The sequence below is a fragment of the Battus philenor genome, unplaced genomic scaffold, assembly GCF_028537555.1.
Source record: "Battus philenor isolate CCGP_79_NKW_IND1 unplaced genomic scaffold, ilBatPhil1.0.hap1 SCAF_9, whole genome shotgun sequence".
NCBI classification, from domain to species: domain Eukaryota; kingdom Metazoa; phylum Arthropoda; class Insecta; order Lepidoptera; family Papilionidae; genus Battus; species Battus philenor.
This window is the reverse complement of record NW_027181759.1, coordinates 9467771-9484642: the sequence shown is the minus strand read 5'-3', so window position 1 is coordinate 9484642 and position 16872 is coordinate 9467771. Positions and strand designations below refer to the sequence as shown.

Here is a 16872-nt window from a genome sequence, read left to right as displayed (position 1 = left end):
ACATTGTTTCTTTATTTATTTACTTTATATTATACGAAAATATATGTTGTGATATTATACAAAATAACCTATTATCTCAGTTATAATTATAAATTAAGACTAAAGCGCAAAAAATGCTTAATGATATAAATTATTTGTAACGTTTTAAAACACATAGCGACTTCAATGGCACAAAACGCGCTCAGAAACAATACTTATCACTTAAATATTATTTGTTCACAGCCTTTTGTTTTGTCTTAATAATGTGAACAAAATAAAATGTGAAAATGCTTACGAAATATTCAATAAACAACAATATTTACAAACGCAAAACACTCTTAAATCCACATGAGTACATATATTGAAATTATTTAGATAATTATATTGTCAAACAAAGTTAAATGTTAATTTGTGTTGACAATTCGTCGTGTATTTAATAAAGTATATTCCAACATTTGTTTAATTTTATTTACGTAATTAATACGTGTATAACAAACCATAAAAATATAATAAACTAAAGCTATCACATAGCACTGGCAGCTTGAAATTATTTTCAAGGAATCTTCAATATTTTATAGAATACTTCATGGTTTTTGTACTTAAAACAGGGTTACCAGCACGCGCTAAATAAACTAACAAAAAAATTCTAAACTACAATTGTGGACCGATCACTAGAAATCAAAAGCATGTAAAAATATTTCAAAATGTCTAGTTATAATCGGAGATCGGATATTCTGATGCGTATTTACTTAAAGTTAAAATGTTGGCTCATATCCCTCGATGGCTTAAGACGAAGTTCTACGACCAATATGTGTTGCCAGTAATTACTCACGGCGTTTAAACATTTTATGCATTGGGCTCCGGATTTCTCTACGAGATCGAATCAGTAATGAGGATTAACTAGTTGAAGTGACTGATCAGGCTAGGCTAGGCACATATGCATTAGAATATCTGATTTCACTTTGTAATGGATTAGTTGATACTATGCAATCACAACCACCCCACGTCTTATTCAGCCCTGTGTTAACAGGGAACGCTTAAATGTCCCCACAAAGAACTCTCAAAGTAGTTTTCCAAAACGATATTATAGTTTGATATCCATGTTGACGGAATGTACTGTTGATATCTCAACCTCCTGTTGTTTCCTGTTGTCCTGGTTTACTTTGTTCCACCACTGTTCGTCACCGGAGGCCCACGCCACGAAGACCAAATTTGTCACGATAAATACGGCAAGGGTTATCCAAAATACTAAACGCCATTGAACGAGGGTACTCTGAAATGACAAAATTATATATTTTTACACCTACCTTCGTTAAAAGTTTTAAATTCTACTATAATTTATTCACAACCTTTAACTATCTAAACGAAGCAACTATTCATTGAATTCTAATTACCAAAATTATTGACGAATCCCTAGATTTCGTATAAAACCTTATTTTATTAATTTATTTCGTTTTGCCAAATAGTATTTTTAAGACTTAGGTAATAATATCAATACAAGATGATTAGTTAAATAATTTAGTTAGTTAAATAATAAAACATTTCTGTTTTTAATAAACAAGAATATGTTTTGCTATATGAAACCTTTTCTAGACGTTCACAGTTAAAAGCAAGAACACCTGCCTTATTCTGTACATTAAAAAACGATATTTGGTATTGTTGGGCCATAAAGAATCCAAAAGTATTTTATTGATAAAATTATTTAGTTGGTATTTTTTTAATCTCAAAAAAAATTACGCATACATCGATAAGGAGTAATTAATAATATGCGAATTGTTTTCTAAAGCACTGCCATTTCTTACAACATTCTCTTTTTAAATAAATGTCATGAAAAACTTTAATTGTTTACACAAAATTTCATGAATTGTCGAATACTTTTGTGTAATATTTTTAATATGAACTGTATAGACACCCTATAGTCTACATCAGCAAGGCCCTTTTTGCGAAACATTGACACTTTCATAACTTTTAAAATAAGTGAGTGCTAAACATACACCGTTGCTGTAATATACGTCTAGTAAAGTTCAAGTTCAAAATAAGAACAAATGGAGAAACAAAGTTAACAAGGTGGACACAAAACAATTCTTATAATATTGTGAAAAGTTTTAAAGCAACTCATGGTTCATCATCGCCTTCATTTCAGCCGTAAGACGTAAACTGCTAGACTTAATACGCGTATATTTAAAATTAAAATTCGAACAGTGTATACAACAGTTTAAAGTTTTCTTTTGGAAATAAAAGGGATACGCACATCAGGCTTTTTTGCTATAAGCACAGTTTTCTTTGGCTAATCCTAGACTAGAATAGATACCCCCTATTTATTAATTATCGAACATATTCTTTTCCGCAATATATGCGATAAAAATCTGTCAAAAATAAATGTTAACAAAGCACGAGTAAACTATTAGAAGAATATAAGAGTTTCTTAAGTGATAATAAACCTTGAAAATGAATTCCTTTAATACTGTATTAAGAATATTGTAAAAGAGACAACGAAATAAAACGTCTTTGTTTGTTGTGGACTCTTAACAGGTCAGTGTCACATTTGGAACCTCTGAGGCATTAAGTTGACTCTAAATTCTACCAAATTGGCCACAGATTAATAAAGAAGACAATCATCAACAATTAAGACGTCTACAATGCCATTATTTACAAGAATTTAGATAAAAAATGTGAGAATGGTATGCTTACATCGGGAGTTAGTAGTCCAACCAAGTAGGGCGCTATTATGCCAGTTATAGCTCCAACGCCGTTTACAATCGCCATTATGGTTCCCGCATAGTTGCTGCTAAGATCGAGTGCGTTGACTTTCATACCCGGGTAGAATGCACCCATAAGTCCCATTGATGCGGTGAATAATATCACGACGGTCTCCGTGTTGCAGCCCGAGTAGGAAGCTAGGATCATGCAGATACCGGGACCGACCGATGCTGTAACAAAAATATAATAAGTTTTAATTTTAATACCTAGCAATCGGTAGCGCGCGCTATTTGGACACCGATGTGCGCGCTCGGTGGTAAAGAGATGGCTCTTAGATAGTGCCAACCCATCTTGATGTTGCTTGATAGATTAGAGATTTATAGGTATCACTGTACCACGTACTGTCAGCCAACATAGTGTATGCCTATGTGTGACAAGAAAAAAAAAACAGATCGAGAACGCGTCAGTTGTATACTTAAGTTATATGGTATTGTAGTTGTGCATAAAACCGAGGGTTATACAGGGTGATTGTTTGTTTTAAAGAGGTGAATACACTGTTCAAAAATTAATATTTATTATTGTCATCGAAAAATTTTAAAGCTTTTATAACTATTATCAATGACTGTGTATTTATATGTATAAACCATATTAATAATTATTTCCGGATTTAAGTTACAACGTATTTTCCACGATTAAAATTAAACTTGCATGTTTTTACCATTTATATATTAGACCATTCTAATGACTAATAAATAATGTATCAGGTGCCACATATCACATGTGATTACTGTAAGGCACATTTTTAATTTGAAACGATAATATTTAAGTTTTTGTTTCTTTTACAAATTTACACAAGTGTTTCATTTACGATCTGTATTCTTAATTCTCGACAAGACCAACACAATATATTGAACATTGTCGTATAAATCTCGATGTATGTGTGGTAGTAGTTAGGTTCACTGTAAAAGAAACCAATCTATTCCCTGTCACCATCTATCAAAATATTGTCAAATTCGATCTAAACGTTAAGGAGTATATGTTAATAGGTGTTTAAAAATATTTTGGACCGGAAAATTCGTCTTATTTTAATAATTTTAAATCTACAATTATTAGAATGAATACCAGTTACACGTTTAATTCAGGTTTTCTAAATAAATATGTGTTAATTAAAATTGCTAATTTCTCTTTAACACAGTCCCAAGCATGTGTTAATAATATATTAGATTAATAGGCATATTTATTACGATTAAGATTTCCGTAACTATTTTACGAAACCTATAAAGCCAATAACGTGTTTAAAAAAAAACAAAACTATTAATATTTTCGCAGAAACTATAACAGATTCAAGGTTAATTTGTAAACTTGCCAAAAATTTCCTACGGCTCTCAATTTTTTAAACATTGTTTGCAAATAACGAAGAAATTTCGTCACATAAGAACATGACTACAGACAAAATAATTGTCCATTTCGTAAATAATTGTCTTGTGAAATCAATCAAAGTTACTGAAACTATATATACTAATGTATATATATATATATCAAATATATATACTAATATTTTTAAATACACTTTTTAAGATTGGCGTAAAAATTCAAAACTATTTTTGGTGAAAATAAAGCTTGGCAATGAATTCCTCTACTACTGTATTGAAGATACTGTAAGTCTCCACCGATAAAAACATTTCTGAGTTTATTGTGGGCTCTTTTCAGGTAAGGGCACATTTGGAACTTTCGTAAATTTAAATTGAAAAATGCCATTATAAAAGAGGACAATCTTTTTTTAGTTTCTATTAAATTGAGCTTGTCTGGCATTCTTCCGTGACGTACAGGAATGATACACTAACAGTATTGTAAATTATCATAATTGGATAATAAAATTAATATATGGACGAGAACTTGTTACGAAACGAGTACGCGTACTTTAATGTTAGCTAAAGTCCTAAGACTTATGGATCCGTAAAACAATATCAATTGCAATAGGACGACTACATACGTAGCTTTTGTACATAGGTTGATTTTATAGGCTTTAAAGGGGGTGAATGTATTGCCGATTTTACAGCAAAAATCTTTTAGATTAGACCTTAAAGATTTTACTTCGAGTTCCATTTAGTTTGTTCAAAGTGATCGGTCTGACACTTTATTGGAATGCGACAGGCCAATATTTTCTGGTAGTACAAAGTTTGCAGGAACCGATGGTAAATAATTATTAATTTTAATACATAGTAATACTAATTTTTGAAAACGCACGCTTAGTATTTTATCATTACATAGTTTATTATTTTTTGAACACGTTGTTCCATACTTTATTTGACAGCAAATGAGTCATACATTACCCATTTAAAGATGTTATACCTAAAACCAATTATCCTTAACATATATATCGTAATAACTGGTAACACAGTCAGGTTGTGCTGACAGTATCTGCCGGAACACATCACAGCTATGCAGTTGACTTGCGACACGCTTTCGCCTTGTTAGCGATTAGTATTCTTTCCCGATGGGCACAAGCCTACAACGAAATCTTGCACTATAACGAGTACCTTTCCCTTCGATTGGTATTTAGGTGGCCAGCGAAGGGGCGGATGTTTCCGATATAGGAGACCACTGAATGTTGTAACCGTTCTCTTTGTTGATATTAATTACGTGAACAATTCAAAAATTCAATCAATTTCCATCACATACATGTTTATGTTATATAAATTTAAGAAAGGTTTATTTTCTTAGTGACTATACTATAATCATTTACTAAATTATATATGAATTATATTAAAAATGATAGACTACACGGCGTAATAAATCTAGATTTTTGTTATGAAATAATTATTATTTTACGTAAGGATTACTTCTGGAATACCGTGTCCAGAAGTCATGCTCTCACAAATTATGTAGTGATGTATATAAAAAAACATTATAATTATTGTTAAATATAATAAGTGGAATGTAGCAGAGTTATTGATAACAAAGTAAAACATCTTTCTTCTACGTCTGGTTTAGCAATTATTTAATTATTTGTCATAATGAGAAAATTTATATCTTATAAATTAAACCATGCGGGTAGTCCTGCAAAGGTTAAGTTATAATTATGTTACGTGCTTCGTGACAGGTCTATGCCCAATGATGGACTATGAAAATATGTATTTATTTTAATTATAAAGATCATAAGCAACTCCATGAAAAGTATCGCAGTATCGTGGTTCGTCGCCGTTTCAGCACGAAGTATCTATGGGAATATACCATAATCACCACGCTTTGTAGGCGGGTTATTGATCGCATTGCCTTATTATGATATACAGAAGAAGCTGCTGCCCATCCTCTGGAAACTTTTTTATGTGCAGTGGGAATCGTATATAATAAATGCACAAAATTTGAATTATGTAATGTTGTAGCCCGGGAATCGAACATACGAACTACGATTGCTATTCTCAGTTCTCTACCGCTGCGTTGCCACTGCTTGTTATAACCCGGTACATGAAAAAAATGATAATAGAACGAACTCGTACTTTTATTTTGTTATAAATAAATAACTCCGAGATCTAATTTCGATTCTTATCTTAATAAATAGTATTATGGATAAAACTATAGAACATTTAAATTCATCTCTCGGGCTCAAAAGCTTTAGAGTATTTTTTTCATTTTACCTAAAAGGAATATGTTTATATAGTTGATAACACAACAGAGTTCAGCGTCTAAATTGAGCGGGACCGGCGAAGTGTCCATTCAACATTTTTATTGTTCTATTCAGAAGCGGTAAAAGGAACTACATATTGACATGACGTCAAGCAACCGGCAAGGTAGACTACGAGATTCTATTCGTTTACGCAATTGAACAAAAGATACACATATAATTAACTTAAACGTGTAAAATTGTTTATTTTGTACATACGTGACAACTAAATATAGTTAAAATTTTGAAATCATTTTACTGTTTCGTGTGTTATTTATTTGCGAATAAATTACTTTACAAAGAAAAAAAAATTACTTTAAATAAACAAAAACAAGCTACTTACCTATTTCTTTTTCTTATTAAGAGATTATTCATCTGTCATATATCATTTATTATTCAAATATTTAAATTTTATATTAGACGATAGTTCAGGCATGAATGTGTACAGTTATAAAGTGCATACAAAACAGGGAAGCACCTTAAGTAAATGTTAAAATATAATGTTTATGTACTTCGCTAACCACACATAATGCTTTACGGTTGCGTAACAATGTAATTTGCAATTAGAATTAAAATCTCGGACAATATGCACTGGGCATAACTTCATGCTGAACTGTAGGTCACATTTAAACGTAAAAGCAACACATGCTACAATTTCTGTTGCAAAATAACCATATCTATAAATAAATAACCAGATAACTAATAAAATATTGTTTGAAGGATCACCTACTCTCTTGTTTGAACATGTCAAATAGCAATAACTAAACACTCTATTACTACTGCTCTGAAGAAAGCAGAGAATAAAATATTATGGAAATAGTTTATCATTGATTCTGTCAACACGTTTCAAGACGGTCGTGAATTATAATAATGAAGAGACGACTAAGAAGATAAATAAATAAAAACTTACCGATAGTTGTAAAAGTCTTTCTAGCGTTTGTGACGGTAAGCCAATTTCTCTTCACCATTTTATCACACATCCATCCAAATATGATAGAACTGATCCACATGACGGCGTAAGGTAGAGCAGCTAGTGTGCCCGTGCGATGTATGTCGAACTTTAGCACGCCAGTCATGTACTTCGGGAGGTCCGTTACCATTGTAAAATATCCATAATCGTGACCGATCTGAAATGGAACATCACTGAAATTTTCTGACAGCTGATATTTCAATGAAACGTGCTGAAGTACTTATACATAACAACATGTATTAATAAAGTTTTAACGTATCTGAAAATGGAACATTTTCTATAAAATTGATGTAATATATCAAAAAAAGTGTAATCGAGATGTCACGTAAGTTTTCTTTATCATAATTATAATAATTCGAATTGTCACATGATAAATCACTTTTTAAATAGAGTATCAACATTTCCTGGCTTATATATCATGTAAAAAAGGTAAGTGGCTATTTGTAATCGAAATCATTTTCTTTTTGTTTTGACCTAACTGACACTGCTGTCCAAGTGGCGTTTGCAGATTTCTCGGGTTCAAGAAGAATGGGCGCAGAGGGCGCGTAGCCTAAACCCTCTTTTAAGGTAGCAAAGTTCGAAGTATCCCTAGGAAGTCGCTCGGACTGCTACATATTACTGTTTTACCAGATTGTGTGGTTTTGTAAAAATTAATATCGCCATTGCTCACGAGCGGTGAAGGAGATAATTACGAAAGAACTGGCATATCCTAAGACTTATTTATACCTAATGTACGACGTAATAAAACAATCGTCCCGTATATATTACATATAGACATATTACTTGTATATTTGAGAACACTTAAAAAAATAAAAAAATGTAACATTTTTAGGTGATCAGAAGAGAGCCTAAATGATAAAATATTGCTTGTTTATTAATTTTAGTTAAAATTAAAATCAAGTAAGAGATTGTTTAATATGTGACAGGCTTGGTGTGTACAAGTCGGTTAACTTCAACACGTCCATGCCACGTGTTACGAATTATAAATAATATTTGTTTGATATTTCTATTAACGCCATGTCGGGCGCTATTTCACACCATCTAAAAAAGTCAAGGTTCTATCAATGAGTACCATACAGTTGTTATAACGTTAGTTTCAACCTGTTTTACTTAAATGGCTCAAACTTTTTGATGTCACATTTATACAATAAACGGTTAGTGATAAACGTCGAATGAATTTAAAAAAAATCGTATCCAATTTTTGGCAATATACTCTATCTTGTCATTGACTGAATTCTATTATATATATGCAACGTTATATAAGATTTGTATCGTTCCCATTTCTAAGGCATGAGTCTCCTATCAGAAGGAAGGGCATGTAAATCGCCACACCTAGTGTCGATTCGATTTATCTCTTTTTTCGTCTATCATGGTTCAAATTCGCAACCGTAAAATCTTAAATTACTGCTCTGAACCAATAAGTTATTACTGCAAATGAAACGCTATTTGATTAAATAAAATGTCATTAAGATTTATTTAATACTTTTTATGTTATACTTTTATATTACGGAAATCAAATTAATTTGTGTTAATCGCGATATATGCCTTTTCTTAATGCAGTAATAATTATAATAATCCAAATTGTATACCTCAAGAAATACAAATCATTAACGTATCTAAATAATTGTAATATAAAAAGATATATAATGATATTGCGACGAAAATAAAATTAATGAATAAAAAATTATACAAAAAAATTTTGAACAAATATTGTGTACGGCATTGAATAGACGTTGTTTAATAGCCTACAGTTGAAAACAGCCCGAATATTTGCTAATACGCACTAATAAGTGTTTGTTTTTTACCCAGAAAATAGTATTTACGTTTTACAATTCTAAAATTTTGTTATTACTTGTTGTTCACATTTATAAAGAACTAGATAAGAATTCAAACCTTTTTATACCGCATCTACAGTTTACAAAAATGAAATAAATAAATGAGATGATGCAATGTTTACCTGTGCACAAACCAAAGCCCATAGCGGAACTGACGTAAAGATCGCTTTCCAAGGTATAGCTGAAGGTTGGCTATTTTGCGGTCTTCCCAGCGCTTCTTCCAAATACTTCTTCTCTTTATCCGAGATAAAAGGATGCGATTCGGGATCATTGTAACATAGTATTGCCTAAAAGAAACAGAATAAAAAAATCACATAACATTCGTCTTGCTACATGGACATATACGTACATAGAAAACATCTCAATAAAAAAATATATATATTACACCAAATACGTTAAATCATATGCAAAACCAATCTCTTAGATGCACTTTCGTAATGAAATTTTGTGTAACATCTTGTTACAATGAATAATGTTACAGATTACGATCTTTTTTGTATAGATTATATAATCTCTCTGAAAAAGTTATGTGTATTTCTTTCTTGTTAACAGGATAAAACGTTAACTAGCACTGAGTTACTATAAACTGTAATACTACTACTAAAGTAGCAGTAGTTTATTTGTACACGGTACCATAAGCAAGTGAATTACGTATACAAAAAACTGCTATGAGCTTGAATAAGCTTTTTTATATATTAGATACATTTACTGCAGACATTCTTGTAGGACTTTTCTTTAGTGCAGCTTTTATTAGCAATAACATATTATAAAATAGTACTCATAGCGCTACTTAATTTAATGTTAAGGACATATGGCGACCAACTTTTTCGCTTCCGTTTTTTTTTTTCAAATATATTCCTTTACATTAATTTTGATTGCTGTTATAATTACTATAATATATCTTAAACCATAAAGATTACAATGTGGCGAATATCATTAAATGAAAATTAATAATGATGTATTACAACAAAATACATTCATATGTAAAAAAAACTTACCCAAAGTATAAACCATAATATGCCAACAGCGCCGAATAAGTAAAAGACGGATTGCCAATCGCCAGATTCTTTTATAACGAGCCCAGAGAGATAGGTGCCGGCTATGTTACCGATCTGGGCCCCACCAAATACAAGTGAACCCATCCGTCCTCTCTCCGAGACCGGCGCCCATCGGGCTAACATTGCATTCAGCGCCGGGAATGTTGTTCCCTAAAATCATTTTACCTATAGTAACACATGTCAATATACACATTACATAACACGAAACGAAATAATGAATCATGTTAAATGTAAAGTAGAAATATTTATAAACTTCCGTGTTTGAAGACGATAATTATTTAGAATTATTGTACAATTCCATGTAAACATTTAACACAGCGAATGGATAAATTTGAGTAAATTAAAAGCAGGCAAAAGTGGCAAACATTTACGCCGCATAAAATAATGAAAGGAAATGTTGGCAACGTCATAATTTTGTTCATCTTTCTTTTTTAGACTTCAGATATGTGTGTCATCCAAACGATGCAACGGCTCGCCGAAACTGTTGGAAGGCCATTGGTACAAAACGCACCATGAGCATACTTCTTTTGTATGTTGAGTTTACAGAGGAGTCTTTAACATCTAGTTCTAGTTGCGAAGTACGGATGTCTCTCATATCGTTATGAAAAGTTATAAAGGAGAACATTGTAATTAATAACTTTTTTATACTAGTACGTGATGGTAGTGTAGGCCGTTCATCAGAATTTAATTATTATGCCGTAAACATTAGAATAACGTCATTATAATATTCTAGGATTTAAAATATAAACTACCAGTTTTTTAAATTATTCAGATTATTAATATTTATATTTATTTTATATATAATACAATTAAAATGTATTGCCTAGTATTAGTTATGTAATAATATCAATTTATCCTAGTAATATCAGTCTTTTAATACGAGCATATTAGCTCTGCTGCGATGTTATGCTAAAAATATAAATAATGTTTTGTTATCATGAACTTTTTTAAACAGGACAGTGCTAAGCAGAGCCGTATCATATGAGTTCCTATGCCACAACCCATCTATCTTCATTAGCAATGAAAACAAATGTCATATTACCCTAAGATTTGAAATGGTCTTTAAATTAGTAATTTCGTAATCCATGACCTTCTTTAAGCGGGATAAAGTAAGGCTTACTCATTACCATTTGGCAATTAAAAGCATTACCTTGGTACATACATCGACGGCATATTGCAAAACAGATCTCAGATCAAATTTATTTTCTGTTTTCTAGCATTGGAATTGTTCATAAAGAAACTGTGCATGTAGTTTTGTTATACCAATACTTATCTACAGTAGTAATTATTATTCCAGTGTACTTTTGTATACAGTTTAGTTATTGGGTTACAGTTTAGTTACTTTTACACGTATTTCTAATCACACTGTAAAAATAGATCACTACGAAACGCTTTTGTAATACAACAAGCCCATAATTGGAGGCAGTACAAATTCTGTAGAAACATATACTATACAAAAAAAATTGAAAAAGGCTTTTTATTATTATGGTATCCTTATGTTTATTATTTCTGAAACCTTTAAATTTTCGAAAGAGTATCATACGTTAATAGACGGCAAAAGAGCTATACATTCACTTTTTTTTTGAATTTACACCCATAAGCCATCACCTTTTTTATGGATTTCGACTTTATAATGATTTACCCTCAAGAAGCTGCCCGTTAATATGTATCATTTAAAGACTAAATCTATTACACGGGTTCAGTACAAATTTTCAATACACAGACATTATCATTATAAACACATTAAAATCACAAGGTTTTAAATTATACTTACTTCCCCTAATCCTTCTAAGACACGAAGAATAATTAGTCCTGTGGCACCTCCGAGGCCCACGGTCCAGGGTGTGAGTAGCGTGAAAACAGCAGTACTCAGCACTCCGAATCCCAGGGAGTATTTGCCCCCGAACCTCTCAGCTAGTATCCCTCCTGGCAAATGCGTCACAATATACCCGTAATAAAACGCACTAAGGATAATCCCTTGAGTTTCCTCATCCCAGTCGTATCCACTTATTTCCTGAAATAAAAATCGAATTATAATTGCAGTCGTTTTTAAAAAAAGATGAAGGAGTGTATTATGCTTGATGATAGGCTGATGATAACTTCAATGTTGGTACTGGCTGGATGAGAAAGTCAGAGAAGAAAGTAAGGCAATCTTGGAAAGTATCTGAAAAGGTTCTTAGGGTCGTTGGAAGAACAGGCCTCTTTCAACCGGTCGTATTCGAAATCTCTGGAAGAGACCTATGTCAAGTAGTGCATGGACATTTGGTCGACAAACACAAGACCGTCGTGACCATATTTGGCCAATCAATGATTAAAGTAGTAAAAAATAAACATTGAGGTTTATCTTATAGAATGTCTAGAATGTGCCATAATGTCTCTTCTGTTATGTGTTTGTCGACCTATTGACTTTTGGAATTTTTTTTTGATACTACATCCGAACATGATTGAGTAAACCCTATATTTGCAACTCCGCTGACGGATTCTTTTAAATTTATTATCCCCAATCCTAATTATTACCATTTAAAACAAATCCTCATTATAGTAATGGAAGAAAATTTGTAACAATATTGTTACGTACTATGGGTTCTGACTCGGAATGAAACACCACTGGTCCACAAGAAGTCCTTTATCCACAAATCAGACGGTCACCCTACTTTAACTCGGAGTATACTTTCGTTTAGTTCAAAATTCGTTTCCAAATCGCTCAAGAAACCACTATCCAAATAACGAACCAAATAGTCACTTTGTATCACTGATCATAGATATTAATCATATAACTCAAAAAAACAACACTGAACTGTCGACATGGGGAGTACACTTATTTATCCTACGGAGAAGGTTCTAGTAAGTTAGAAATAGTACTCGGTTAGAATTTCCGAAAACCGTACACAAAAATCTATAACTTCAAGATCATGAGTGTTTTCGGCTCTTCTTGATTCTACCTAGGGTACCGTGTTTATTATTTAGAGGGTTCTGTAACTCGTGCTTTATAACAATATTATACGTATAATTTAGCTGCTTTTTTTCCGTTCCAGTAGCTTTTATAGAAAAAGAACTTACGGTTGTTTCACCCATAGCCTCTTCTACGTCCCCTGGACATGAGCCTTCTTCGTATGCAGGTGAATGCGCACGTCTTCGTACCATCTGCGTAATTGCGATATTGAGACACACCCGCATAGTGTAGGCATTCGCTACTGCCAGAAAACCCATGATGGCCATCACCCATCTTTGCGGTATTATGAACACTGTGAACAAATATGAACATAATTGATATGGAATTTCGAAAAATGATTTTATTATATACGCTTTTACAATAGGATCCCAGATAATGTTTAGAAAGCTTCTATAGCTAGATTTAAGAGAATTGTTAAAGAACGCAGGTGTACTAAGGCTTACCACACTATAAATAACCTCTCATAAGATAGCACACCTTATGAATAATGTGTTATATGTAATTCAATATTATTTAAAAAAATGAATATCGAATAACGTAAATGGTGGATTTAATTAGAAGTCAGTAAAGAAAGTACAGTTATACTTAAATTATTTATATCTATATTTGTAAGCCACTGACTGGGCCGCTTAAGACCTTTTTATATTATTAAATTTTTTTTTTAAACTTTTTATACTTGACAGCTTGTGTCGTTAAGCGCCCGACTTGTTCTTTTGTTTTCGCTTTTGTTGTAAATTACTACCACCATTTAAATTTATTTAATCCATTTATACAGTCCACACGCTCGCCAATAACATTCATAATTTATCTGTAAACAAAGATCCACCTTGTGTGTGGACATTCTTCGCTCTGCTTGCCTTAATTTACTCCAGAACCTTAAGGTTTCAGTAACCAACTGTTTTGCTCTTTGTACGGCCTACCCGCTGCCAAATAACCTTGCCAATCTGTTGGGCTATGTCGTATTAGTTTTGTTTATCAATGTATCTAAACATTCCTAATTTGATTTTCAAATAAGAATGTCTAAAGGATATTATCAATACCTATCGTTGTTGTGGGGAAATTTATAATTTATATGAGTGATTATTTAAACACAATTTAAATAATCACTCATATAAATTATAAATTATTAGTGTATCCGACAAGTTTATGACAAAACCTGGAAAAAAATACCTATTATGAGTCAATAGAATATGTTGAATTTTAAAATAAGCAAAGGAAAATGGAATCCTCTTGGGTAATTCATGTGAAGTCATATAACTTGATTAACTCATCGGGGTTTAAAAAATAATACGTGTTTTTTCAATCGATGCAAACGAATCAAAAATTGTGAAACTTCACACGACAGTCTTTTATTAAATTTGAGATAGAAAACCAGTCTCTACACATAAAATTTTAAAAAATCTAAAATTATTTTCATTTTGCTTAAGTTAAAGCATTTTTTTCGAAACAGTGTCAAAGAGATTCAAATAGGAATTATTTACCTATTTTACTTGGCTTTTTGTTTTGGTTGAAAACTTGTCAACACTTCTTTAAGAATATTTTGACAAACATGCCTCATTAGTGTAAATCCCGTGCCGGTGCGGTGTTAGTTTCGAGAAACTTAATGCTATGCACCTTAATTGCTTAACATGAGTCTTTGCCTTGTTTGTTTAAAGTAACTTGAAGTTAAGTGAAACCAGAAGAAAGTTTTGTTTTACATAACGCTTTGTATTAACTTGGGATTCTTCTTTTCATGACAATTTGGCATTCTCTATATACGCTAACATAGATTTATATATTTCAAAGTAATTATTATTTAGACTATACAATTTCTTCTATAAAATTCAACCAAAGTTTCAATCAAACCGATTAAGGGAATGAATATTTGCCTAAAGTTATTTTTTGACTTTAAAATTATGATGACATTTTAGTATGAGTTTAACAAATAAACAAATTATTATTAATTTATTTGTTATTAAGCGTCCAACTTACCCTTCGAATCCCGTGATTATCGATACAAAGAACTTTCCATAATAATAAAAATAATGACAATTTGTACTTTCATATCATTCGAAATTATAAAAAGATCCCAATGCTTAACAAAACACTGCATATTAGCCACAGCCAATCACGTAGAGTGAATAAGTACTAACTAAAACTGACCAACGTACAGGATTAGACTGTACTAAAAGTTTAGAAAGCAGAAAGAAAAGATAGGAAAGAAAGATAAGATATTTCATCGTGTATATTATAGTTATTTAAAGCTTCTCATTGCGGTGGAATTTCAGATGAATAATCCAAAAATAAAACATTTCGTATTTATTTCGTACCGTCCTTGCACAATGTACATATATGAAAATTTCAATCTTTTCCATTACCTCAAAGTAATAATTGCGGAAAAATATCGTTCATATGTTCTCATGCGTAGAATGCTCTTGATATGAATAACAGAGCATTGCGAATAGAAGGAAAACGAAACATTGTAGTGAGGATGTTTTGTTTCCGCTTCCCCGTTGAAAAAGATTAATGAACTACGGTCAAGGTTGAGTAATTAATTCTATTGTTACCATTTGGAGTCTTTAGAGGCTAATTTTTATTCTATACAAGCAGCCACAGAAACGTTACCTGTATAGAATTTCTCGTAGCTTACAGTCATGCGTCACCAGTTTGTCATATATACGAGTAACAATGGCGTACCACAAACAGTACCACCGGCAATTAACCTATTTATAAATGCATAATTACAATAAAACTGTAAACTGCAATGGTTTATTGATTATTTTAATAGTATATTTTTTAAATACCCTTTTAATAAATAACCTTATTTACATAGCTTTTATTGCATGTCTTATCTCAGTCCCTTGTCATCTTTCCCTGTGTTTCGCATTCCGTGAGGGCCTCCAGAGCAACCTGTTCCTCTGAATCTTAAAATAACAGCACTGCTCTTAGCAACAACTCTTTCTATAGAATTGTCTTTCCTTCTCTTAGCATGACTAAAGTCTTAAAGTTAGTGAACGATTCTCGAGAAGCATTGCTTGATCTTGAGAAGAGACAATAGTGAGGATTAATCTTCCATGGCGGTCGTGCTGTAATGTGACAATACGTGACAACATAGTTTTGTCGTTTGATTCGCTGCGCATGATTTCGCTTCCCATTATTCTAGATAAATCCAAAGTCTTACCATGTTAACTACCAGTTAGAAACGTAAACTTTGAAAAAGAGTAAACGAGATCTTATAGATATTTCCGAGTTTTAGTGTTGGTGGAAAATGCTTCAGATTTCATGAAATATATTCCGCACTAAAGCTTACTACGAAGAAGAAAACCAGGATTTACCAGCGAAGGGTAGTGGAGTTTTTTGATCACATAGCCACTCAGGTAAATGTTCGAAAGTTCTAAGTACCATCAAATGGCACGACCAAATCCACTATTTTACTAAAAACTTTAAACTGCGGTTAATAACGCCAGAGATAAGGATAAATTAGCATTATTAAAAGAAAGATTACTCAATGTTCAGGGGATCACGACCATTAATTAAGCATTAAGGAAAAAGATGTGCGATGGAGGAGATTCTAGATAGCTTGAGAATACGGTTAATAAATTAGCGTGAACATAGATTTTTTTAAGTATTTAGATGTTTATCTTAGTATAATAAATCAGAAAAAAGTCTAAACAAATAATGTGTAGTTGCATATATTTTTATTCACAACGACTGTTGAGATGACAAACATTCAA

The 16872-nt window shown here is 31.9% G+C and overlaps 1 protein-coding gene across 4 annotated transcripts in view; it reads right to left on the bottom strand.

The window, feature by feature from the left end:
• Window positions 1–15: 15 nt before the first annotated feature.
• Window positions 16–16872, bottom strand: part of LOC137931972 (putative inorganic phosphate cotransporter) — a 38567-nt gene continuing 21710 nt past the window's right edge. For 3 of the 4 annotated variants that reach the window (XM_068775488.1, XM_068775489.1, XM_068775490.1), the window contains 7 exons: window positions 13267–13451; window positions 11981–12220; window positions 10147–10356; window positions 9271–9435; window positions 7254–7470; window positions 2671–2909; window positions 16–1252 (listed from right to left, as the gene is read on the bottom strand). In XM_068775488.1, the coding sequence (XP_068631589.1) occupies window positions 1064–1252; window positions 2671–2909; window positions 7254–7470; window positions 9271–9435; window positions 10147–10356; window positions 11981–12220; window positions 13267–13451 (1445 nt within the window). In that variant the 3' untranslated portion in view covers window positions 16–1063. The remainder of the gene's footprint in view (window positions 1253–2670; window positions 2910–7253; window positions 7471–9270; window positions 9436–10146; window positions 10357–11980; window positions 12221–13266; window positions 13452–16872) is intronic. The other variant, XM_068775492.1, reaches the window with a different exon arrangement.